This window comes from Protopterus annectens, chromosome 4.part1 (genome assembly GCF_019279795.1).
Source record: "Protopterus annectens isolate FY-2018-M chromosome 4.part1, PAN1.0, whole genome shotgun sequence".
Classification (NCBI taxonomy): domain Eukaryota; kingdom Metazoa; phylum Chordata; order Ceratodontiformes; family Protopteridae; genus Protopterus; species Protopterus annectens.
The window spans coordinates 631,548,674-631,569,400 of NC_056734.1; the positions used below are offsets into that span (position 1 = coordinate 631,548,674).

The window sequence follows — 20,727 nt, forward strand, 5'->3', positions numbered from 1 at the left end:
AAACTTTGATCTGTTTGGAAAAAGAAGCATCTGAAGAAGTGTGAAAATATAAAGAACAAAATCTAGATATTTTTGAAAAGTATAAAAAAGAAAATGAACATGGCAAAGAAAGAAAGAGAGATTTGAAATGGTGCAATATTTATGCAAAGGTGAAAACCAAATTAATCAATGTAAAGAAGGCAGCCCCAAAGATATTCGAAGAGAAATACAGGCAAAAGCATCCAAACATTCAATATTTCACAATAAAAAAAATAATATCACAAATAGAGAATGTAGAAAAGCAGATTAGCAAAGTAGAGTTAAAAGATAGAAGTTGAAGGTATGGAGTGGCTGCGAAGTAAAGGATTTGATGTAGAAGGTCTAACATAGTTACTTCACAGTATGATGGAACGAGTCCCCAATGTGAGGAGAAACAGGAAGATCAGGAGATGTCTGCAGAAATATGGACACGGGAAAGAATAAGAGAGTTAATATGGTGTAATAGCTATGCAAAGGAGAAAACAATATTAATCAATACAAAAAGAACAGCACCAAAGATATTTGAAGAGAAATACAGGCATAGGAATCTGAAAACTTTAAAATACAAAAAATAAGAAGACAAAGAGGAAAACTAGAAAAGGAGATCAGTAATGGAGGAGTTAAAGAAAAAGAAACTGAGGTTATGGAGTAACTCCAAAGTAAAGGATTCAGTGTAGAAAATCTAATTCAGAAAGAACCACAAAAGGATAGAGAAATATAACTCCAAATTAAGGGGAAACCAGTGGAATGGGAAGCAATTGGTCAGGTGCCAAATGAAGATATTTTAGAGCCTTCCACGGAAACAAGTATAAACATTCACTTGAAGCTGGACGGCAAGGGAAGGAACAGGAAACTGTGGAAACTCTGACACAGTTAATGTTGAGGAGTGATAGGCAGGTGAGGTCTCATATGACAGAACAAAGGATGGCACAGGATAGAATTGAAGCGAATATGTCACAGGAAGATGCAATAGAATGCCCACAGGAAATGGAAGACAAAAAATGTGCCCTCACTTTACAAGAAAACGAGTTAAGAGAAGAGTTGCTTGACTTAATAGAGATAGATAGACATATTAAGATCAATGAAAGAAATATCTATTTGTTCATTTAACATTTGTTTACTGGGAAAGCCCGACTGGACACAGGTCCTTTTTAAGCTCAGGCCCGGAGAGAAAAGCTCCATGAGTAACAGTAAATTTTCATGCACACATTACAATAATCAATAAAGTAAACAAAATGTAGTATACATAAGAACATACAAATTTGTTACATCTTGACAACAAAACCTAGGCTTTGAACATAGCTAGTACTATTTGTAGGTATGACTTATGTCAAGATATAAGGTTAAGAAAGGTCGGTAGGAACAAAGGATTAAAAACCGTGAGAGAAGTTGGATAGGTTTTGGGTATACTGTGATGTATCAGAGCACTCATGAGGGGTTAGTACAAGAACATAGCCACTTATTTTTTAGATAAGCTTTAAGTGATGGCTTAAAGTGGTTAATGGATGAGGTTGAGAGAATGGATTTAGGAAGGAAGTTCCATATATGAGATATATAGTTGGAAAATAAAGATTCTTCTGCAGTGTTGTTGGCCTTGGAGATGGTGAGCAAGTTCTTATTGTTAGAGACAAGTGGTCTGTTGGAACTGTAAGGAAGGATGAGATTTTGTAGTGCAGGGGTTCTAGTTGGTTGTGTTACAATTTTGTGAGTTAGACAGAGTTGGTTTTAAAGAATAATGTTGGGAAGCTCATGCCAGTCTAGTATCTTTAAAGCTGTACAGTGATGTGTTCTATATGGGCAGTCAGATGCAAACTTAGCAATTTTATTATAACATGCTTCTAGCTTATATAAGTCAGTTTTCCTTAGATTAGTTAAAATTGGAGAGGCATATAGTAGAGTGGACAGCTGATGGGTTTGTGTTAATCTAATTTTGGCCATTGCGGTCAGGAACCTTTTTGCCTATGTAGACTTCCAATGTTCTTATGGACTTTTTTTATAGTTAGGGAGACATGCAAGTCAAATTTTAGGGTATTGTCTATTTCCACTCCAAGAAGCTTTGTATGGGTTGTAAGGAAGATGACAATTTTGTCTTTCGCTATTATGTTAAATGATGGGCATGAGATAGATGTTTTGTTAGCTTGGAAGAGTAATAATTTAGTTTTGTTTGGGTTCAGGATTAGATGGGCATTGGCTAACCATGTTTCAACAGAAGTGAAAGATTCCTGTGTTTGAGAATGAAGAGTTGATAGAGAATTGGCAGCACAGATAAGTGTTGAATCATCTGCATACTGAATTATAGAACCATATGGAGTAGCTGTGTGTAGATTTAGTAAAGAGGGAGAAAAGGAGAGAGCCCAAGATAGATCCTTGGGGACACCAATGGATAACTGAAGGTGTGGCGATAGGTCACCCTGCCATAGAACAGATTGTTGACAACCAGATAAATAGTTATGAAACCATGCTGTGGCAGATGGTGAAAAGGATAGTTCAGTTAGTACATCTATTAGTTTGGAATGGGAGACCTTATCAAAAGCTTTTGATAGGTCTAGAAAGATGGCAGATACAAAGTTGTTGTTATTCCTGTGATGGTTTATGGTATTAGTGAATGATAAGAGAGCAGTAAGTGGTACTATGTGATGGGCGAAACCCATGCTGAGTGTTTGCGAGAAGGTTATTTGTTAGGAACAGCCAGAGAGATTGAAACAAAGTTAAGAAAAGCCTCAAATTGGAAAACTCCAGGCCCAAATGCAGTACCTAACTTCTGGTTAAAAGTATTAACATCTTTGCATGAAGATTTAGCCATGAGTAAGAGCTATTTATATGTGCACCTCGAACAGACAACAACCTGGCTAACAACAGGAAAAAGAATGCTCCTACTTATGATTGAACCTGCAAGCTCCCCTAAAAATTATAGACCAATAACTTGCCTTCTGATGACATATAAACTATACACTGGAATTGATGCCAACAGAGTCTATAGTCATTTAGAAGAAAACTCAATTATGGCAATAGAACAAAAGGGCTATAAAGGAAAGTCATATGGAACAAAGGATCATTTGCTGTTAAATAAAGTAATAGTGGAAAACTGTAAAATGTGATATAAAAAATTTTGAGCAAGAGGGGGTGTATAAATATTTGGGAACTGATGAAGGATCAACAATAAAACATAAACAAATGCAAAAAAACTTAGCAAGGAATACTTAAATTAATCTCGAAAACAGCACTGACATCTAGGAACAAAATCCAAGCTATAAACCAATTTGCACTTACTGTCCTAACTTACACTTTTGGAGTGATTGACTGGCCCCAAAATGTGTTGGATAGATTAGATAGTAAAACAAGAAGGATGCTTCATGCTCACCAAATGATTTATAAAAATCAGTGCATACCAAGACTATATATTCCACGTTCCGAAGGAGGGGATGGGCCACCTTGAAATTGATTATATGTACAGATCTGCAATCATGGGACTTGACACATATCTGCTGACTTTACAAGACTCAAATGTAGTGAAAGTTTTAAAACATGAGAAAAATAAATCTAAGACGACTTCCCTGCTTAGGCTAGCAGAATCATATCAGCGTTAAGCAGGAATGGAAGTCAAATCACAAGTGGATAAAAACCAGGCAGCAACTGAATGTGCCAAAAAACAAAAGAAAGAATATAAGGTGAAGGACCAGATGAGAAGGCAAGAAATGTGGAAAATGCATAAATATAGTTGCAAGTATAGAAAACTTCTGGAAAACCTCATGTTGATCAGGAACGAATGCAGGAATGGTTAAGGAGAGGTGAATTCAAACCAAGAGATGAAAAGTTAATATTAGCAGCACAAGATAGTGGGCTACGTACACATTGTTTACAAAGTCCATTGAATATGTGGGAGAACCAGACTAATGTAGGTTTTGTAAAACAGAATTGGAAACAGTTGCACACCTTGTTGCTGGTTGTGACATACTAATGGCAGAAGGACTGTATACTGAAAGGCATAACAATGTGGCGAGACTGTTGCACTGGGGATTGTGCAAACATTATGGTATTGAACTGGTTGAAAAATACTGGAAACATGAGCCACAAAGCATCATAGAAAATGATGAAGTCTCCATCACATGGGATCATACATTACCAACAGTTCAAAAGACAGATGTTTGAAAACCAGATATAGTGGTCCAAGAATAGAAGACAAAAGTAGCATTGATCATTGAAATTGCCACACCCAGTGTCCACAGTTTCCTGTATACAGAGAGATACAAAGTCATAAAATATCAGGATTTGCAAGCAGAAATGAGAGCAATGTTGAAGAAAGATACCCAGATAGTTCCAATAGTACTAGGAGCAATGGGTCTTATAAAAAAAGAGTCTATAATCATATTTAGATATTCTACCAATACATGTAATTCCATACGAATTGCAGAAGGAGTCATTACTGGGCACATTGCAGATGCTGTGAAGAGCACTTTTGGCTGACATCAAAGAGTGAAACAATACTAATTTTATGAATTTTAATCACACTTTGACTTAGGAATACGGTCCATTCCTGTCACAGTATTAGAAATCCAAAAGAGTTGGAGAAATTAAAAAAGAAAGATACAATAGTCTCTAACATTTCTCTTGTCCCAGCATCAACACCCATTGTCTTTTCAAACCCCAGTTCTGGTGAAAAGAGAAATCAGGTGGTGGAGCCCCCAGCTTCCCAAAATCCTGTTCTCCCATTCTCCCTTCCTGCTCCAAAGCAGTCAGACAAAACAGACTCCTCAGAACTTCTTTGAGGAGCAATGTCAATGGTTATAAACCTGTATGGTCTTTGGGACAAGAATGACTGACCAAATGACATAAACATAAAAGTGAAGCTTGGTCTTATAAATACTGTCAGCTCTCTGAATAATCTGTGGTCCCTGAGACCTCCTCAAGTGTTTATAGGTAATACCACAGTGATGTGGTACATAATTAAGCAAGGGGTAACCAGATCTTACCCCCATTCACATAACAGTCTTAGCAAGAGATATAGCTTTGCAGCACAATTTCACCCTATGGCACCTTACATTCTGCTACAGCAAAACTGTGGGGCAGATAAGCCATGCAAGATCATGGCTGTTCCAGGACTCCATGCAGGAACTCTTGGAGGGAAGATGCCTTTTCTTTTTCTTGGATTGGAAAGTTCCTGTATGCTTTTCCACCCTTTTCACCAATTTCCAGGGTACACCCATCATTCAGAAGGATTTTCTGAAGATCATTGTGGTGATCTCTTTTGGCCCAGGCAACAGTGGCTCTCCCTTCTTTTGGAAATGGCCAGGGGCAAGTACCAAAAGCTTCCTTACAAACTGGATGTACTTTCAGAAAATCAGGGATTTTTGATACATCATGATGCCACACAATTACAACTGATTGCCTGGATGATAGGATCTTAATACCTTTTAGCAACCTGCTCTCTGAGGACATGCAGCAGGTATTAATGGAGACAAGAAAGCCTGCTACTAGAAAATCATATACCAAAAAAAGAAAGTGTTTTCTATTTAGTGCGATCAAAAAAAAAAGCACTCATACAGAGCTATTGTTTCACTGGTTTTACAGTAGTTGTATGAGTTACTGTCCTATGGCCTATTTTATTCCTCAAGGTACACTTGTCGGCTGTTTCCATGTATCTGCCCATGGAACCTCCTCTTTCAGTGCAGTCTCATGCAAAAACTGGTGGCGTCTCTCATGGGATCTTAACTTTGTATTAGTGAAACTAACACACTTGCTCCATTTGAACCAGCTCATCAGGCTGACTTGAGGTCCTTAACATGGAAAATAGTTTTGCTGATTGCTTTGATCTCTGCAAAAAGAGTATCTGAGTTGCAAGCCTAATCTCATCTTCATCAGAAATAGAGATTCTTTGAGAACTTATCCATCTTTTATTATTAAAGTGTTATCCAAATTTACCTTAAGTCAATCAATCCATCTCCAAGGTTTCTTTCTAGAACACAAAAATGAGGGAGAAAAGATACCTCATACTGTGGGTGTCCACAGACAACTCAGATAGCATCTTGACAGAACAAAATCTTTCAGAAGTTCTGATTAGTTGTTCATTTTTTGTGAAAGTAAGATGAAGGGACAATCTGTGTCAAAGTAGACAATTTCCAAATTGTTCTCTCAGACTATTACCTTTTGTTATCTCACCACAACAGAAACATTCCAGACAGTTCACTGCTCACTCTATCAAGGCCTTGGCTTCATCTATGGCTTTTTTGAAAGGGATGGACTCTAGAAGTATTCTTAAAGCAACAACTTGGTCCTCTGTGCATACATTTACAAAACACTGTAAACTAGATTCTTTCTCCAAGTATAGGACAGGCTTTGCTAGGACCATTCTCTAGGGTCTCCTGGATATTTCCCCCAACACCTTTCAGTTATTTTAAGCTATGTTAATCTATCCATTTTGCTTAAGCTAATGCAGCAGTGATTAATTTGAAGAAAATAATACAGCTATGTAAATAAGCTTACCATAACAGTAGATGCGTGAATGATTACTTTTGCTTTAGGGTCTCCCTCCCTCCACGCCCCCTTGTTTTTTGTGTAAGTTTTTTTTCCAGAGTGTGGACTTGTACTTTTTCCTTAAATAACAAAGTTACCTCAGAGCTTAACCTTCTTCTTTCTGTTGGCATGAAAGCTGTGAAGGGCTAAACACCCAAACCTGACTTTTTAATCAGCTCGGGTTTAGACATCCAATGATTTGGGTGTGTGGAAGGTGCCCTGGAGCTTTGGAATTTGGACTCCTGTTATATCCTATACAGGATATAACCCTTACAGCTAAGGCTACTGTAGCAGTGATCATTTGAATATCTACTATTATGATAAATTTATTTACACAACTGTAATTTATCCCTTTCTGTACTGTGCAAACAGTTCTGTAATTGTAACTCTTTTACACTTATGCGTGGTTCTTAACTGTCACTGTTTCTGACAGAATGTCCCTGATTTTTTTCTCATATCTTTGCCTTGTCCCTCATAAGACATTTGATTTACTGATAAATCACAGAGAGCTAAAGTCAATTAATAATTACATTGATCAGGGTTTAGTACTTCTTTTTGCTCATAAAATGTGTGTTTATGTAAAAGGTTTTGTTCTAGTAACTTTCTATGTGAATTAGAGCGACATTTAAAAATTGTGCCTCTTTTCGAGCCTTTTTACCAAAATTATTTTTGGTGTGTCTGGAATTGTTGAGCAAAGAGTTTGAGAACTATCAACCTATAATAGTAGAAAGAAATAATGTGCCATCTACATATAACTGTACAATTACTTGGAAGTCTAAGTAATAATCTTCATGGTAAAGACCCAATCTATGTGTAGCACAGGACAACACTCATAGCATTGGGGAATTAAATTATTAAAAATGTCTGTTTAAGGAAAGAAAAAACAAAAAAAACAAGAAGAGAAAGAAAAGTAACAGCTCACTGGGCATCACTACAACTACATTGTTCTGTAGAGTGATCAGTACCAGTTTCCAGTTCCTATGCTATGTAAAATTGCCATCATTTGAATGACAATGTTTATAAACTTGCTGCCGATTATGGTGCAGTGCTCAGTTTTATCCAACAGCACATTTACACAGTTGTATCATTTCAGCTAATTACTTTTGAGCTCTTTATTTTTTTATAATTTTCATACAATAAGTTTATGAAAAAGATCATAAAGAATGCTGACTACACACAGATAAAGAGCACACTTATAAATATGATTGTCAACCATTTTGTAATTCCATACCATGCATGACATCCATGCATTAGACTTACGAATTACAAATATAAACACTAGTGGCAGTTACTCTGGAAAGTTCCTTTCATTTGTTCACTTATGTAGACAGCTACTAGTCTGCCATTCTTCAAATTCTATAATATTTTTAGAAAGTGTAATGCATGTAAGAACTGTTGAAGGCGAAAACAGTGTGCTGTGTACGGTAATCTGGATAGAATTAATATATATATATATATATATATATATATATATATATATATATATATATATATATATATATGCCTCACTACTGGGGCATAATGCTGCATTATGTAACCAACATTCATATTCTGGATAATGCTTTTTGTATACAAATATGCAGATAATTGCCTTAATTGCAGTTGAGGCTAAATACCATTTCTATTCAATGTGTTTCTTATGTGAGTTTTTGAGAACATGTTTGGGATAAAGAAAAAATGTTTGCTGTCATAACTTGCAGTGATAAGAATTTGGTTTATGTATACCATTGTAGGTGTCGGGACACTAGTGAACAATATGTCAACATCTGCAGTGGACTTCACACCTAGCCACGGTGCAACCATATCACTACCTCTTACAAATGGAAGTAAGCGTTCACTGTTTTCAGTTGTAATTTGCATAGTTTTGCAATGTTGTAGGATTCAAAAACTAGTATAACATTATTTCTAGGACACCAAAGCAATGAGATCTATAATACACAAAAATTGGACTATATTTTTCCATGCCAACATTGAGTTTGACTATCTTGGTATCTGTCTCAAATTTAATTACAAATCATACAATAATTTGAAAAACATTTTTAAAGCAATTCTTACGACTTATATCTAAATATGTGACTCGCCACTTTTGTTGGTACATTTTTGAAGGCCCTAACATGACTGTACATGACTATCGAAAGGTCATTCCAAGTACAATTAATTTCAAGTGCAAAACACAGGTGGTAGATTACATTGCCCTATGTGAAAAAAAATGCCTTTCCTTCTATGTTGGCAAAGCTAAACTTTGTTTGCACAATAGAATTTATAAGCATACGAATGACATAAAAAAGACAACAATTGCTTTTTTTCAAAGACTCACTTAACTGCAATAATTTTAAGAGGTTTTTATTTTTTGTATTAGAGAGGGTACAAAAATGTCTAGTCTTCTAAGAACATATCAGTTTTTTGATATGTAATGTTCACTTTGTTTCTAGAAACAGCAATAACAACTGTTATCTTCAAGTACAGTATATGAAACATTATGATGCAAGAATAATCTATAGCATCAAAAGCACTGTTTGTCATCCTTTGTTGGGTTTCATAATCAGAATAGTTTTATCCTGCACTAAGTTGTCCAAAAATTGATATGGTCTTGGAATATTTATTGATAAACCCGAGAACTTCTAAACTTGTGTTCAACTCCCTTATGGCTATTAAACTTATTATTCTATCTATTTTTGGGATCCTAAAAGTCCATAGAAATTTGGAACATCCTCCATCTAGTTCGATAGTGACAGCTGGAGGATCCAAAACTTACCCACTGGCAGTATTTCCTGACAAGTCCCTTAAACCCTTTTTTGAGAACAGTCCCATATATTGAGGGACTCTTGGAATTTTTTAGGGAGATTAGCCTCAGACTGAAATACGTCTACAGTTGGATTTCTTATAATAGTTGTAACAGATTTATTTTCCTCTACCACTGTGAAGAAAGTTTTAAGTTTTTGCTTAGATATTTTGGTTAGTTATGATTTTTTTAATTACAGAACATATTAGCTTAATTATGGAATTAACTTCTATGGTGCTTGAAAACAATGTTTTGCATTTTGAAGGAGAGATCTTGAAACAGGTAAAGGATGTGGCTGTGGGTACAACCTGTGCCCCTGTTTGTGCCACTTTAGTTCATTTAGGTTGGGAAAATGTTTATGTCTTTGTTCAGAATTTTATCAGTGCATTAAATTATATTTGAGGTTCCTGGACAATATTTTTATTTTATGGGAAGGATCAGAAACTTATCTTTCTAATTTCTAGATTATTTGCATGATAAAACATCCATTTTTAAATTCCCCTATTACTATAATAAAAATAGTACGGATTACTTGGATACTACTAATAAAATTACTGAAGTGGGTTTCAAGTCTAAAATCTTTAGGAAACCCACCTTTAGTAATGCATATTTACCCTTTAATAGTGCTTATCAGTACTGTCAGAAAAATGTGTATTTAAAGGACAATGTATTAGACTAGCAAGGATGACATAAATGGGAGATGTTATTAAATAAATTAACAATCTCTCCCAAATGTTTTTGGAAAAGGGGTATCCTAAAAATCTGGTGGACAAAATCAGTAAGGAAGTTTTGAATGAGTGGGGTAAACATATAAAATTTGTGAAGCGGAATTGGAATAGTTTTGGAGTTGTTTATTTAGCTACCTGTCTGAAGTATTCATGTTTCTACAAAGGGAAAAAACAAGAGACCAGTTAGAAAAAGAATATATGAACATGTGTATAGTATTAAAATAAGAATATCAAAAATGCTGTATATAAGCATACATTATCTGAACACTCACAATGAATTTAAATTTGATATTTTGGATAAGATAGAAATAAACCCATGTGGAGGGGACTGGGAAACCTGGGTGGAATATAAAGAGCTGAGTTGGCAATTTATATTAAAATGCTTTTTCACCTCCTCATTTGAATTATTATATTTAATTTCAACCAGTTTTAAAGCTTTGCACTGCTAAGTTATATAACAACTGTAATACAGTTTATTCATTTATAAGCATGACATTTATTTTATCAGACTGTAATGATTAATGTGCTTTTTTGGGTCTACTTCAGTAGACTGACATTTCACTTACCCGGCTCCCAATTGGCTGAGATGAAAGGATCAATAACTTCAGAAGACCGACATCCGAAACATCGACTTTTCAAGTGAGGTAAGTAATCACTTGGCCACCCTGAATAAAAAAACGAAATGAACAAAACTAAACCCACTGATGTGCTTCAGCCTCCACACCCCCTAACTAAATATACCAACTCCAAGATCGCACTACCTTGGGGGCAAGGGGCAAAGTTCAACAGGATGGCCAAGCAGTTACTTACCTCATGTGAAAAGTTGGTGTTACGGATGTCGGTCTTCTGAACTTGTCAGTCCTTTCGTCTCAGAAAGTTTTTGGATCATTTGCATCAGAAAGTTTTGTGTCGGGTAAGTGAAACGTCGGTCTACTAAAGTAGACCCGATTTTTTATATACATATGTGCATGAGTTGTTATTGGTTAATGTACCTTTAAGGAAGTGATTAGGTGGATTAATTAAGGTAGCAATTTTATACAAAAGAAAGTGTTGCTTGATTATTTATTCTGATCAAGCCCCAACATTGAAGGGGTGAAAGTGCTTAATGTGTGAATAAAATACTCTTATTTTAATATTCCTAGCAAAGTCCCTGTGTTAGCTGTTTTTGCTTCTGTCCAAAAAATCTTAGTCTGCATTTCTAATTCACAAAGTAAATCTAACTTGACGTGTTAAACTCTGCTTTCCAGGTCACATTCAATTAAGTGTTCTTATGGTGCTAAGTCTAGAACTGCTGCTACAGGAACAGTAATGTGAACTAATGCCTTGATAAGAGTACATTTTCCTGATAATTTTAAGGGATAGTTATTAAATGAGAAACTTGACTGAAATCCTCGTTTTGGAAATTCTTCAGCTGAAGTACTCAAGAAACAGGAGAAAAGGTGAAAATTAATGCAAAGAATCAAATAAATGTTTCTTTTTTAACACCTTTATTGAATTATTACTTGTGACACAGGCACATTTACATTTATATAAAATATACCGACAAGTTAACATTAACAAACATTATACTTTACATACATTTCTATATATCACATAATCTAAGCAACATTGCATAAATTATTCAATTCCTGCCCTTTTTTTAAACAATAAGCATCTTTATTATATCATCACATACAACATAAGCAATCATACATTTATATAAATGAAAACAAACCACACCGACACAATCCTGGTTGCAAGCATTTTAGATCACACACCATACTGACACACTCCCAGTTGCAAACATTATACGTCACTTATAATCCACCCAATAGCTTTCAGTCAAACATTACATACCTCATTTAAGTCCTGCCTTCTTTAGAATCTCATTCCTCCCTTGTATGTATTGTCCCTACAATTCCCATTTTTTCCTATATAGTTTACTCCTACCTTTTTCTAAAGATCTCAATTCCAGTTATTGTTTTAACTGTTACTGTATTTACTACTTCTAATATAGTTGGTTTAGATTTTGATTTCCATTTTCTAGTAACTGCTTTTTGTCAGCCACCATAATTAGTGACAGCAAGGCCTTATGAGGTCCAGGCAATTATGATTCTGGAATCAAACAACTGTTTCTGTCTCCTATTCCGAAATAACAGAAGAATTATCCTTCTTTCTCTTGTCCCTTTTGTTGAAAGCCTTTTAAATCCTCCCAGCAAAAACATAACAGCAATTCAAGAAAAAATGGCAGGGTGAATCAAAATTGAATGGGGAGGGATCTTCAATTCAAGAAAAAAATGGCAGGGTGAATCAAAATTTAATGGGGAGGGATCTTCAATTCAAGAAAAATGGCAGGTTTCCATTTTCTAGTAACTGCTTTATGGCAGCCACCATAATTAGAGACAGCAAGGCCTTAAGATGTCCAGGCAATTATGGCTCTGCAATCAAACAACTGTTTCTGTCTCCTAATCCAAAATAACAGAAGAATTATCCTTCTTTCTCTTGAACCCTTCTGTTGAAAGTCTTTTAAATCCTCCCAGCAAAAACCTAACAGCAATTCAAGAAAAAAATGACAAGTCAAATCAAAATTTAATGGGGAGGGATCTTCAATTCAAGAAAAAATGGCAGGGTAAATCAAAATTTAAGGAGAGGGATCTTAAGGACCCTCCTTTCAAAAGAAGAAACAATGACAAGTTTCCACTCTTCCCTCCTCACCTTGGCCTTATTTCCCAAATTGCAGGCAGCCTTTCCTACTATCTTCATCTCTAGAAACAAATAATTTCAGAGGCCAGAGTTCTAAAATAATTTATAATGGTTACAGACTACATTGGGCAACCCCTCCATCTCAAAAACCCAACAGTACCTCAAATCAGTTTTGGTACAGCATCTTCAGTCTTTATCCTTCCAAATTCCTGTTCTAAATTTCACCAGGAAAGAACACTTATGGCAGGTCAGTCAATTCTTATTAAGTCCAGGCCTCACTCCCCCCCCCTCTTCTACTTTGTCAGTCACAGCAGGTGATTTGGACTTTATATGGTGAGTCAGTCTTACAAGATATCAAGGTCCAGGACATGTTGAGCCTCTTTTCAGATTTAAGCATATAGATCTAATAAAAGTCATCAAACCTCTAAATCAGATGTCAACTCCTAGATCCTTGTTAGTGATAATAGGCACCTTAAGAGTGATATAGTTCATAAAAAAAAAAAAGCAAGAGGGATAAGTTCCTATCCCTTTTGCAGACTAGCCATGATTACCTAAAAGCTGGCAGTACAGAACAGTCTCAGTCTTTAGGCCACATGTATTCCATCAGAGCAGAACACAATTGCTGACTCTCTGGGCAGATTGGCCAAGGGTAACTACCCAAAACTTCTTTGCAGATTTGATTTGTTTATACAGGACAAATGATCCCTAATGCACTCCATTCTCTAGAATATCCACATGAGTATGGATGATAGGTTTGTGGCCCATGTGCAGCAGGTGTTAAAAGGAGGCAAGAAAACCTGCTACTAAGAAAGCATACTTAAGCAAATGGAAAACATTTTCTAGTTGTGTCATAATAGAGAACAAAATATATCTGAAGCAAATTCTCCTTTCATTCTTCAGTACCTGGGTGAATTGCACAACTCAGGCCTTGTGTACACTTCTAAAAAACAAACATCAGTAAACAGACTCAATGGAAGCCATGTTCTATTGACAAAGTTTAATGATTTTGCCCAATATGCACCAAGGATTTCATCAAAGATGAATTAACACACACCAGTACTGATTATATAAAATGAAAAATCAATGAAGTGGTCAAAGAAAACATATAACCAAATCATGACAAATATCTTACTTTGAACAATGATGCTGATTCAGCTTTTTGGATTACCCAATCTCGCATGATGTGAGAGAACAGGCAATTGTTAGGGTGAAAGGTTTCAAGATATCTCATGAGACAAGTGAATATACCCACAGAGTTCCATGAAAAAAACATGCCCAGGACAGGGGCAGATGATAGTAGGCTCTATCATGCTTGCTGGCAAAGTTTTTGAACATAATTCACATACTGTCCTGAAAATGCAGTGGGCTATCACATTTTTAATTACAACCATTTGCCTGTAACTGATGAGTGCATAACTCTTTAAGAGAGGTTTTGCATCTGTGCCTGCAAAGAGGGCAGATATTGCAACATTACCATTTGATTTAAAACTTTTTATTTGCAAACTAAATCTTATATTTTTTTTGAGAAAGAGCAAGTAATATGTTTTAGTTATAACTGAAAAGAAAGAGTGAATTAAATTTCTGTGTACATCCAGCTATTGAATGTTATGTTTTGAACATGTATGCAAATCTGAGTTAAGAGATTTGGACGGGAAGATAATGTTTTTCTCTCCTAACTTATCTCAGGTTGACAGAGCTATTGTCTATGAATTATCCTGTTATTCTGCAGTGCAGTTAATTATACTGGCAACTGCAACAGGTATTTATGAATGATGATTTCTGTTCTTTAGTGTCTTAAACAAAATGTATGTGTCATATACAAGGATTTATTTTATAAATGATTTCTTACTGCAGGATATTATTAAATCCCAGGATTTACATTTTTTTTTTTAAAGTGAAAGATCGTATCATTCCCAGTGGTTTTGGAATACCAAAAGTGCATAAGAATGTCATTCACCTAATGTTTACATCAATAATTGCTGTGGCCATGCAAGACAGAATCTTTATAGTTTTTATTTATAAAGAATAAGGGAATGCATGTGTTTTGAAAGATTCTTAACATTTTTGAAGCAAATATTGTTTTCCTAATTTAATTCTTTTTAGCTATCAATGTGATTGATTTATTTGCTTTAATACCTAATGATGTTTGTGTGCAATAGTTCACTGAGTCATTTTTCTGGATTTTATAGCTTGTCTAATACAGAAGTAAGAATGTTATATGATTTTATGTATATTATTTCAACAAATTTTTTTTGTAGTTAAATTGAATTTTTTTTCATCAAGTCTCAGTGGTTGCTATGGATGCATGTCCTGCACCCATTTATGGTATCATTGTGCTATCATATTGGGAAAGCAATAGTGTCTTGAGATCCAACTATAGGAAGTTTCTATGTAAGTGTACTTGTTGCCCCGATGCCGTTTTTATTTTGGATCTACTTTGATCCAGCAAATTTACATTTCACCAAAATATAAATTCGTAAACTCACTTACATGAAAGTGCATTTTTTTCAAAACTGTACTTTCGTGTATAACCTTAACCAAAAAAAACACACTAAACACAATTATGCAAGGGGGCACTCCCTCTTCACCCCCCCCACTTTAATATTCTCACTCCAAGATTGCACTACAGTGGGGAAAAGGAAATATTCCTTTATCCCCACTGTACCACGATCTCAGCAATAGTTTGTTTAGTTATACATCAACACTAAACATTGATGTACAACTAAACTAACATGCAAACAGCATGTTTTATTTCATTTCTCTGTTTTTAATTATATATTTACACAAAAGTGCATTTTCGAAAAAAAATGCACTTTCTCATAAGTGAGTTAGCGAATTTACATTTCGATGAAGCGGAAATTCGCTGAATCAAAGTAGATCCTTTTATTTTATGATCAGATAGCTTTTAGGAACTTGATAAGTTTTTATGATTTATTTAATCTACAGCATCATTTTTTTTTAAATTCACACATAAAAATGTCATAGATTGCATAGACTATTTGGATGTAAAAATTTGTAAGGATTATTCACAGTGTTGTTTTCAATCTACATCTTTACAAAACACAACTTTTCTAATGCTGTTTCCTATTTTGGCAGTTACCATCCTCATAAACAAAAAGCAAGTCTTGTGAAGGGTCAAATGGTTAGGCTGTCTCGGCTAATTTCTGATTATGAAGTTTTTTAATAAAAAATGAATAAATGAACAAATTTATTGCATGAAAATAATTAGTCCATGAAACTCATAATGATAGTAGTCCAGGAAATAAAAAAGCAGAACAAAACAGACTGGAAGATACTTTAAATCATAAAGGCCTTTTTTTTCTCTCAAATAGGACTATACAGTGCAATATGACTGAAACAATTTTTGTCCCTTATTCTACTGATGCAAACAATATTAAAGCTAGACAAAAAAAGAATCAGGGGATTACTTTTAATTCTGATTTGAGAAAGAGGTTGGGATAGGAAATAAATTTAGTTTTAAAAGGAATAAAATGATACATTTTGGAATTAAAAGTGGTGGGCAAGTAAAGGGTAAACTAATAAAAGAGAGATGGATGAAAAGAATGGAAGGTGTAAATGTTATAATTACTGACAAAATTCATGTAATGATGGCACTTCACTGGTGGTACAGGACATCTGAGCATTATCAGTTGTCTTGGTTACTGATGCATGTGAAGTGGTCTGTCTAGCTATTTGTCTATCCTGTGACTCTTTTTATGTAGGAAAGACTGAAAGACAATTCCTCCACTGAATTTATGAGCATGTCTGTAATATATAAAAAGGGATCAGAATAATCCACTTGGCAAATGTGCAATTCAATGTACGGAGTTTAAAAGATTTTTATTTTTTATTTTGGAAAAGAAAGATAGAAATTTAAAAGGTAGAGGATGGGAAACCAAGCTAGAATACAAAAAACTGCTGTGTTTTTTATTTTAAAATGCAAGGCAGTCACTCAGTTTAAATTAAACATTTCTTTCTCAAGTGTTTTGAAAGTTAAATCAGACAGATTATGATGCTTTGGGTTTTTAATATTTTTACATATTAATTAATGTTTTTTTAAATATTTTTCATGCATCTTTAATTTATAAAATATTTGTCATGTGGTTTGGTTATGTGTTTCTACTGATCACCTGATTGTCTTTAATTTTATATAATGATTATCAGTGTATTTCTGTGTGTTAATTCAGTTCTGATGGAATCTTGGTATATGTTGGTATATGCTGGATGAAAGCATTATGTCAGGATTTGGTGGAGATTATTTGTATTTGGACTTTATGTACACTTCTATCAAGGTACATTCAGCTCCTTCCTTCATATTTTAGATGTCTATAGACCAGTCAATGTTTTACCTAGACAGGGTTTTAAAAAATCTAACCAACGTCTTGTTTCATTTTATGGCAAGGCAAACAGACAGCCAGTATAAAGAAACTACTCAGATGCCTGTCTCAACATATTCAGTTTTCATACTCATAGCATGGTAAAAGCCCACCTTCAAATGTCAAGGCTCATTCTATCAGATCTATGGGTACATCAGAAGTTTTTTGGAAAGTGGTGGACTCTATATCTATTCTAGAGGCAGCTATCTGGTCCTGAATACCCAATTTCACTAAGCACTACAAGCAAGATTCAGTTTCCAGAGCCCTTCTCTAGCCATTCTTTATACCTGAGCTTTGGAAAATTTCCTATATAGTTATGGCTACTGCAGTAGTTATTTAATGAAGAACATCGTGCAGTTGAATAGATTACCATTACAAGAGTAGCACCTTTCCAAAATACATTTTTCTTCCTGTTCCTTCTCTGGCTGGGGTGGAGTAACCCAGCTTTATCTTTGGTCTTTTTACATGATATTTCATAACAATACTTGACATAATTTCAATAGAGGTTAAGGCTTCAGCCTCCTTTTTTGCAATGGAACTATAACTTCTTTTGACCTTGAGAAGATACCACAAAGGGTATGTTGTCCAAGGTAGAGGGCTGGCGGTGAAAAGAGAGTCTGTTATTAGCATAGCTGCACAATCCCTGATGACTATGCCAGGTTTAAGTGAAATGCTATCTGTATGATAAACAGTAATGAGGTTAGATTTATCAAACCAAATTATGTCTCATTTATTGGTGTTGAGGGTAAGTCTGTGATTAATGCATCAAACATTTTAGGTCAAAACTTTGCTGGAGAATTTCAATATCAGAAAAAAATTGACAAGTGATTCTAGTGTGCAGTCTGCAGTAAACCTGATTAACAATAGTGCCTTGATATTGGCTTTTAAAATAAAGAAATGCATACCAAAAGGAGTGTGCCCAACACAAAGCCCTGTGGGACACCACTGATACCATGTTTCTGTTTAGAGCAAGTACTATGATCTTAACATTATAGACTGTCTTAGAAAGCCAATCCCTGGGATTCATTAACACCTGCACTAAGTATACACAAAGTGTACATCATTCTGAGTGAACATCAACACAAGCATAACTCACACCTTCTTCCTATTAATTTTAGCTTTCCTACTGATTTTTTGTGGCCTTAAATATAGTAGGGGATTAATAAAGGTTACCACAAAGTATAGACCATGTGTACACTTAGTGGAATCTTTCTGAGTGACTAGAAAGCCCAAAAAATGTGGTAGGGATGTTCTTGAATACACTTAGTGCAGTCATTAATGAATATGGCCCAATTACTTGTGCATTGAACTATGGGTTAATGTTGAGCTGGGAGAGTTTACACTGCACCCAACATGGGGAAATTGTGCTAAGGCCTTTGCAAGGTCTTGATAAGTAGTATGGACCATTTTCCCCTTATCCATGGCCTTAGTAACCATTTGAAAGAACTCAACCGATTTGAGCAGGCTCATTCTGCCTTTTTGCAAATCCTACCTGGTATATATCAAGAGATATAAGGTCACGTATATCATTATTGATTATTTTAGCTGTAATACCTTCCAAAGTTTTGTAAATAATACTATTAAGAGTAATAGATCTGTAATTTGTACAGTTGGAAGAGGGACCAAATTTATGCAAGGGCACAGAACAAGCGAAATAAAAAGTGAGTCAAACACAAAGCAGATTACATCATTCTTGGTTAAATTAAACTCAAGAAATCACAGGAACTCATTAACTGATGACATTAGCTACACCAAGAAATATATATATATATATATATATATATATATATATATATATATATATATATATATATATATATATATATATATATATATATATATATATATCAACAATGTGTAAAAATGTATTTTTCACAGTAAAGTAATCAGTTACTAAAGTTTTCACAAGTTTGGTTGCCCACTGAATTACCAAAATAGTATACTGAACATATTTCAATATTTCAGTTGCGTTGTTAAGAAAGAAAATTTATTCATAAGTACATTTTTGAATAATTGAATTATCTGTAATAGTAATGACAATAATGCTTTAGTGAAACACTTTAAATGCTGACCATGTTTTAAAATTTGAGTACTGCAGATATTAAATAAGAACATTTGGGGTGCAAACATTAGCAATGATTTGCCTTACTGTGAACACTTATTGCAATTAATTTTGAATAACAGAAAAGCTTATTTATTAAGGAGATACATGATGATATTTATTTTTTTCATTCATTCATTCATTCATGTATTTATTTTTGGTGAAACTGTTGTAATTTATCGATCACTTCCTGTGATTTGATGAAGTGAATTTAACCACGTCTGTGCATGCTGGTTACAATATTTGTTTTTGTTTGTTTTTAGTAAATACAAATAATAATAATTCTTTCATATCTTTCAATAGAAGTATGTAAATAATATAAAACAGTTTGGCTAGGAATTAATCACTTGGCATAGTCCAGGTAAGTCCAGTAATCAAACCTTTTCCCTCCTCCCTTCTGCCAGTAACATAGCTGAGTTCAGTAGCTACTTTAAAAAGCCGGACAGTCTCACACATAACTAGTCTGGTCAGTAACTCTTCTATAGACAGTGAATGCCCTTTTATACTTATTCACACTCACAATTCTATGAGAAGCCGTCAGCTTAGTATTCCTAGATCTATTCAAGGCATGTGATAAAACTTTCTTTAAATGCTAAACAACTTTGGTTTGACTATTAGCTTGTTCATTTGCTTTCTGGAGGGTAGAACACAATATGTTTATTAGAATGATGTGGTCTCTACACCTCAGGATTTTCCATAGAAGTTCCTCAGAGATCCAGTCTTGAATAATTCCTTTTCACTGTTTTTCTTAACAATATGAAGGACCATTATAGTGTTCAGGATTTGCGTAATGTACAGATGACTCTACTTGATTATATTCTCTACCTGATATTCCAGATGAATATGGTCCATTGCACATATCAGGACGTTGTCAAGGCCTTTGACACTATCCCTCATGGAATAAAGTAGTGCTGTAATAAATGTTTCAACAGATTTGTGCTTGCCCATATGTACTTGTATGTTTGAATTATTCCATGTTGTAGATAATGTTAAATGTATGCCGTCTGTAACAAAAGAAATCACACCAGATAACAAGACTAAATCAGGTATCTATGTCATAAATATGTGTTTTTGAATAAAATTCTGGTACTAAACATTGATAATTAACTGAAATTTAAACATGTGGAAGATGTCATACCCTGTATCAGTACTGAAATTTGAACAACATATGGAAGATGCCAAAGCCTCTGTCAGTAGAAAAAAAAACTGGCATGCTCAATATAATTAAATTACATAAAGACATGCATCTGGAGCATTTCTGGCCAGGCCTCCGCTGAAAACTGTCTTCATTCCAAGTCGGACTTTCCCGGTACAAACATGTGAAATAAATAAAATAAAATACATAAATTTAGGATCAACTCACTCCATCTTGCAACTTACAATCCTTATGAAACAATTTTCCCAGTCAACACTATCAACACTCTGACACACTGACATCCCTAGATTTAGATAATTAATATCCAGCGTTGTTTAGGCTCATGTTGTGCTGAATAGATTTGGATGTATCTCTCTATTAGCAGTAAGGGTATG

General features: G+C 34.6%; 1 protein-coding gene across 1 annotated transcript in view; it reads left to right on the forward strand.

Annotated features, from left to right (window-relative positions):
- Nucleotides 1-8,267: 8,267 nt before the first annotated feature.
- Nucleotides 8,268-20,727, forward strand: part of LOC122801257 (fibronectin-like) — a 329,673-nt gene continuing 317,213 nt past the window's right edge. Inside the window, exon 1 of the mRNA XM_044070808.1 lies at nucleotides 8,268-8,354. Within this exon, the coding sequence (XP_043926743.1) occupies nucleotides 8,285-8,354 (70 nt within the window). The 5' untranslated portion in view covers nucleotides 8,268-8,284. The remainder of the gene's footprint in view (nucleotides 8,355-20,727) is intronic.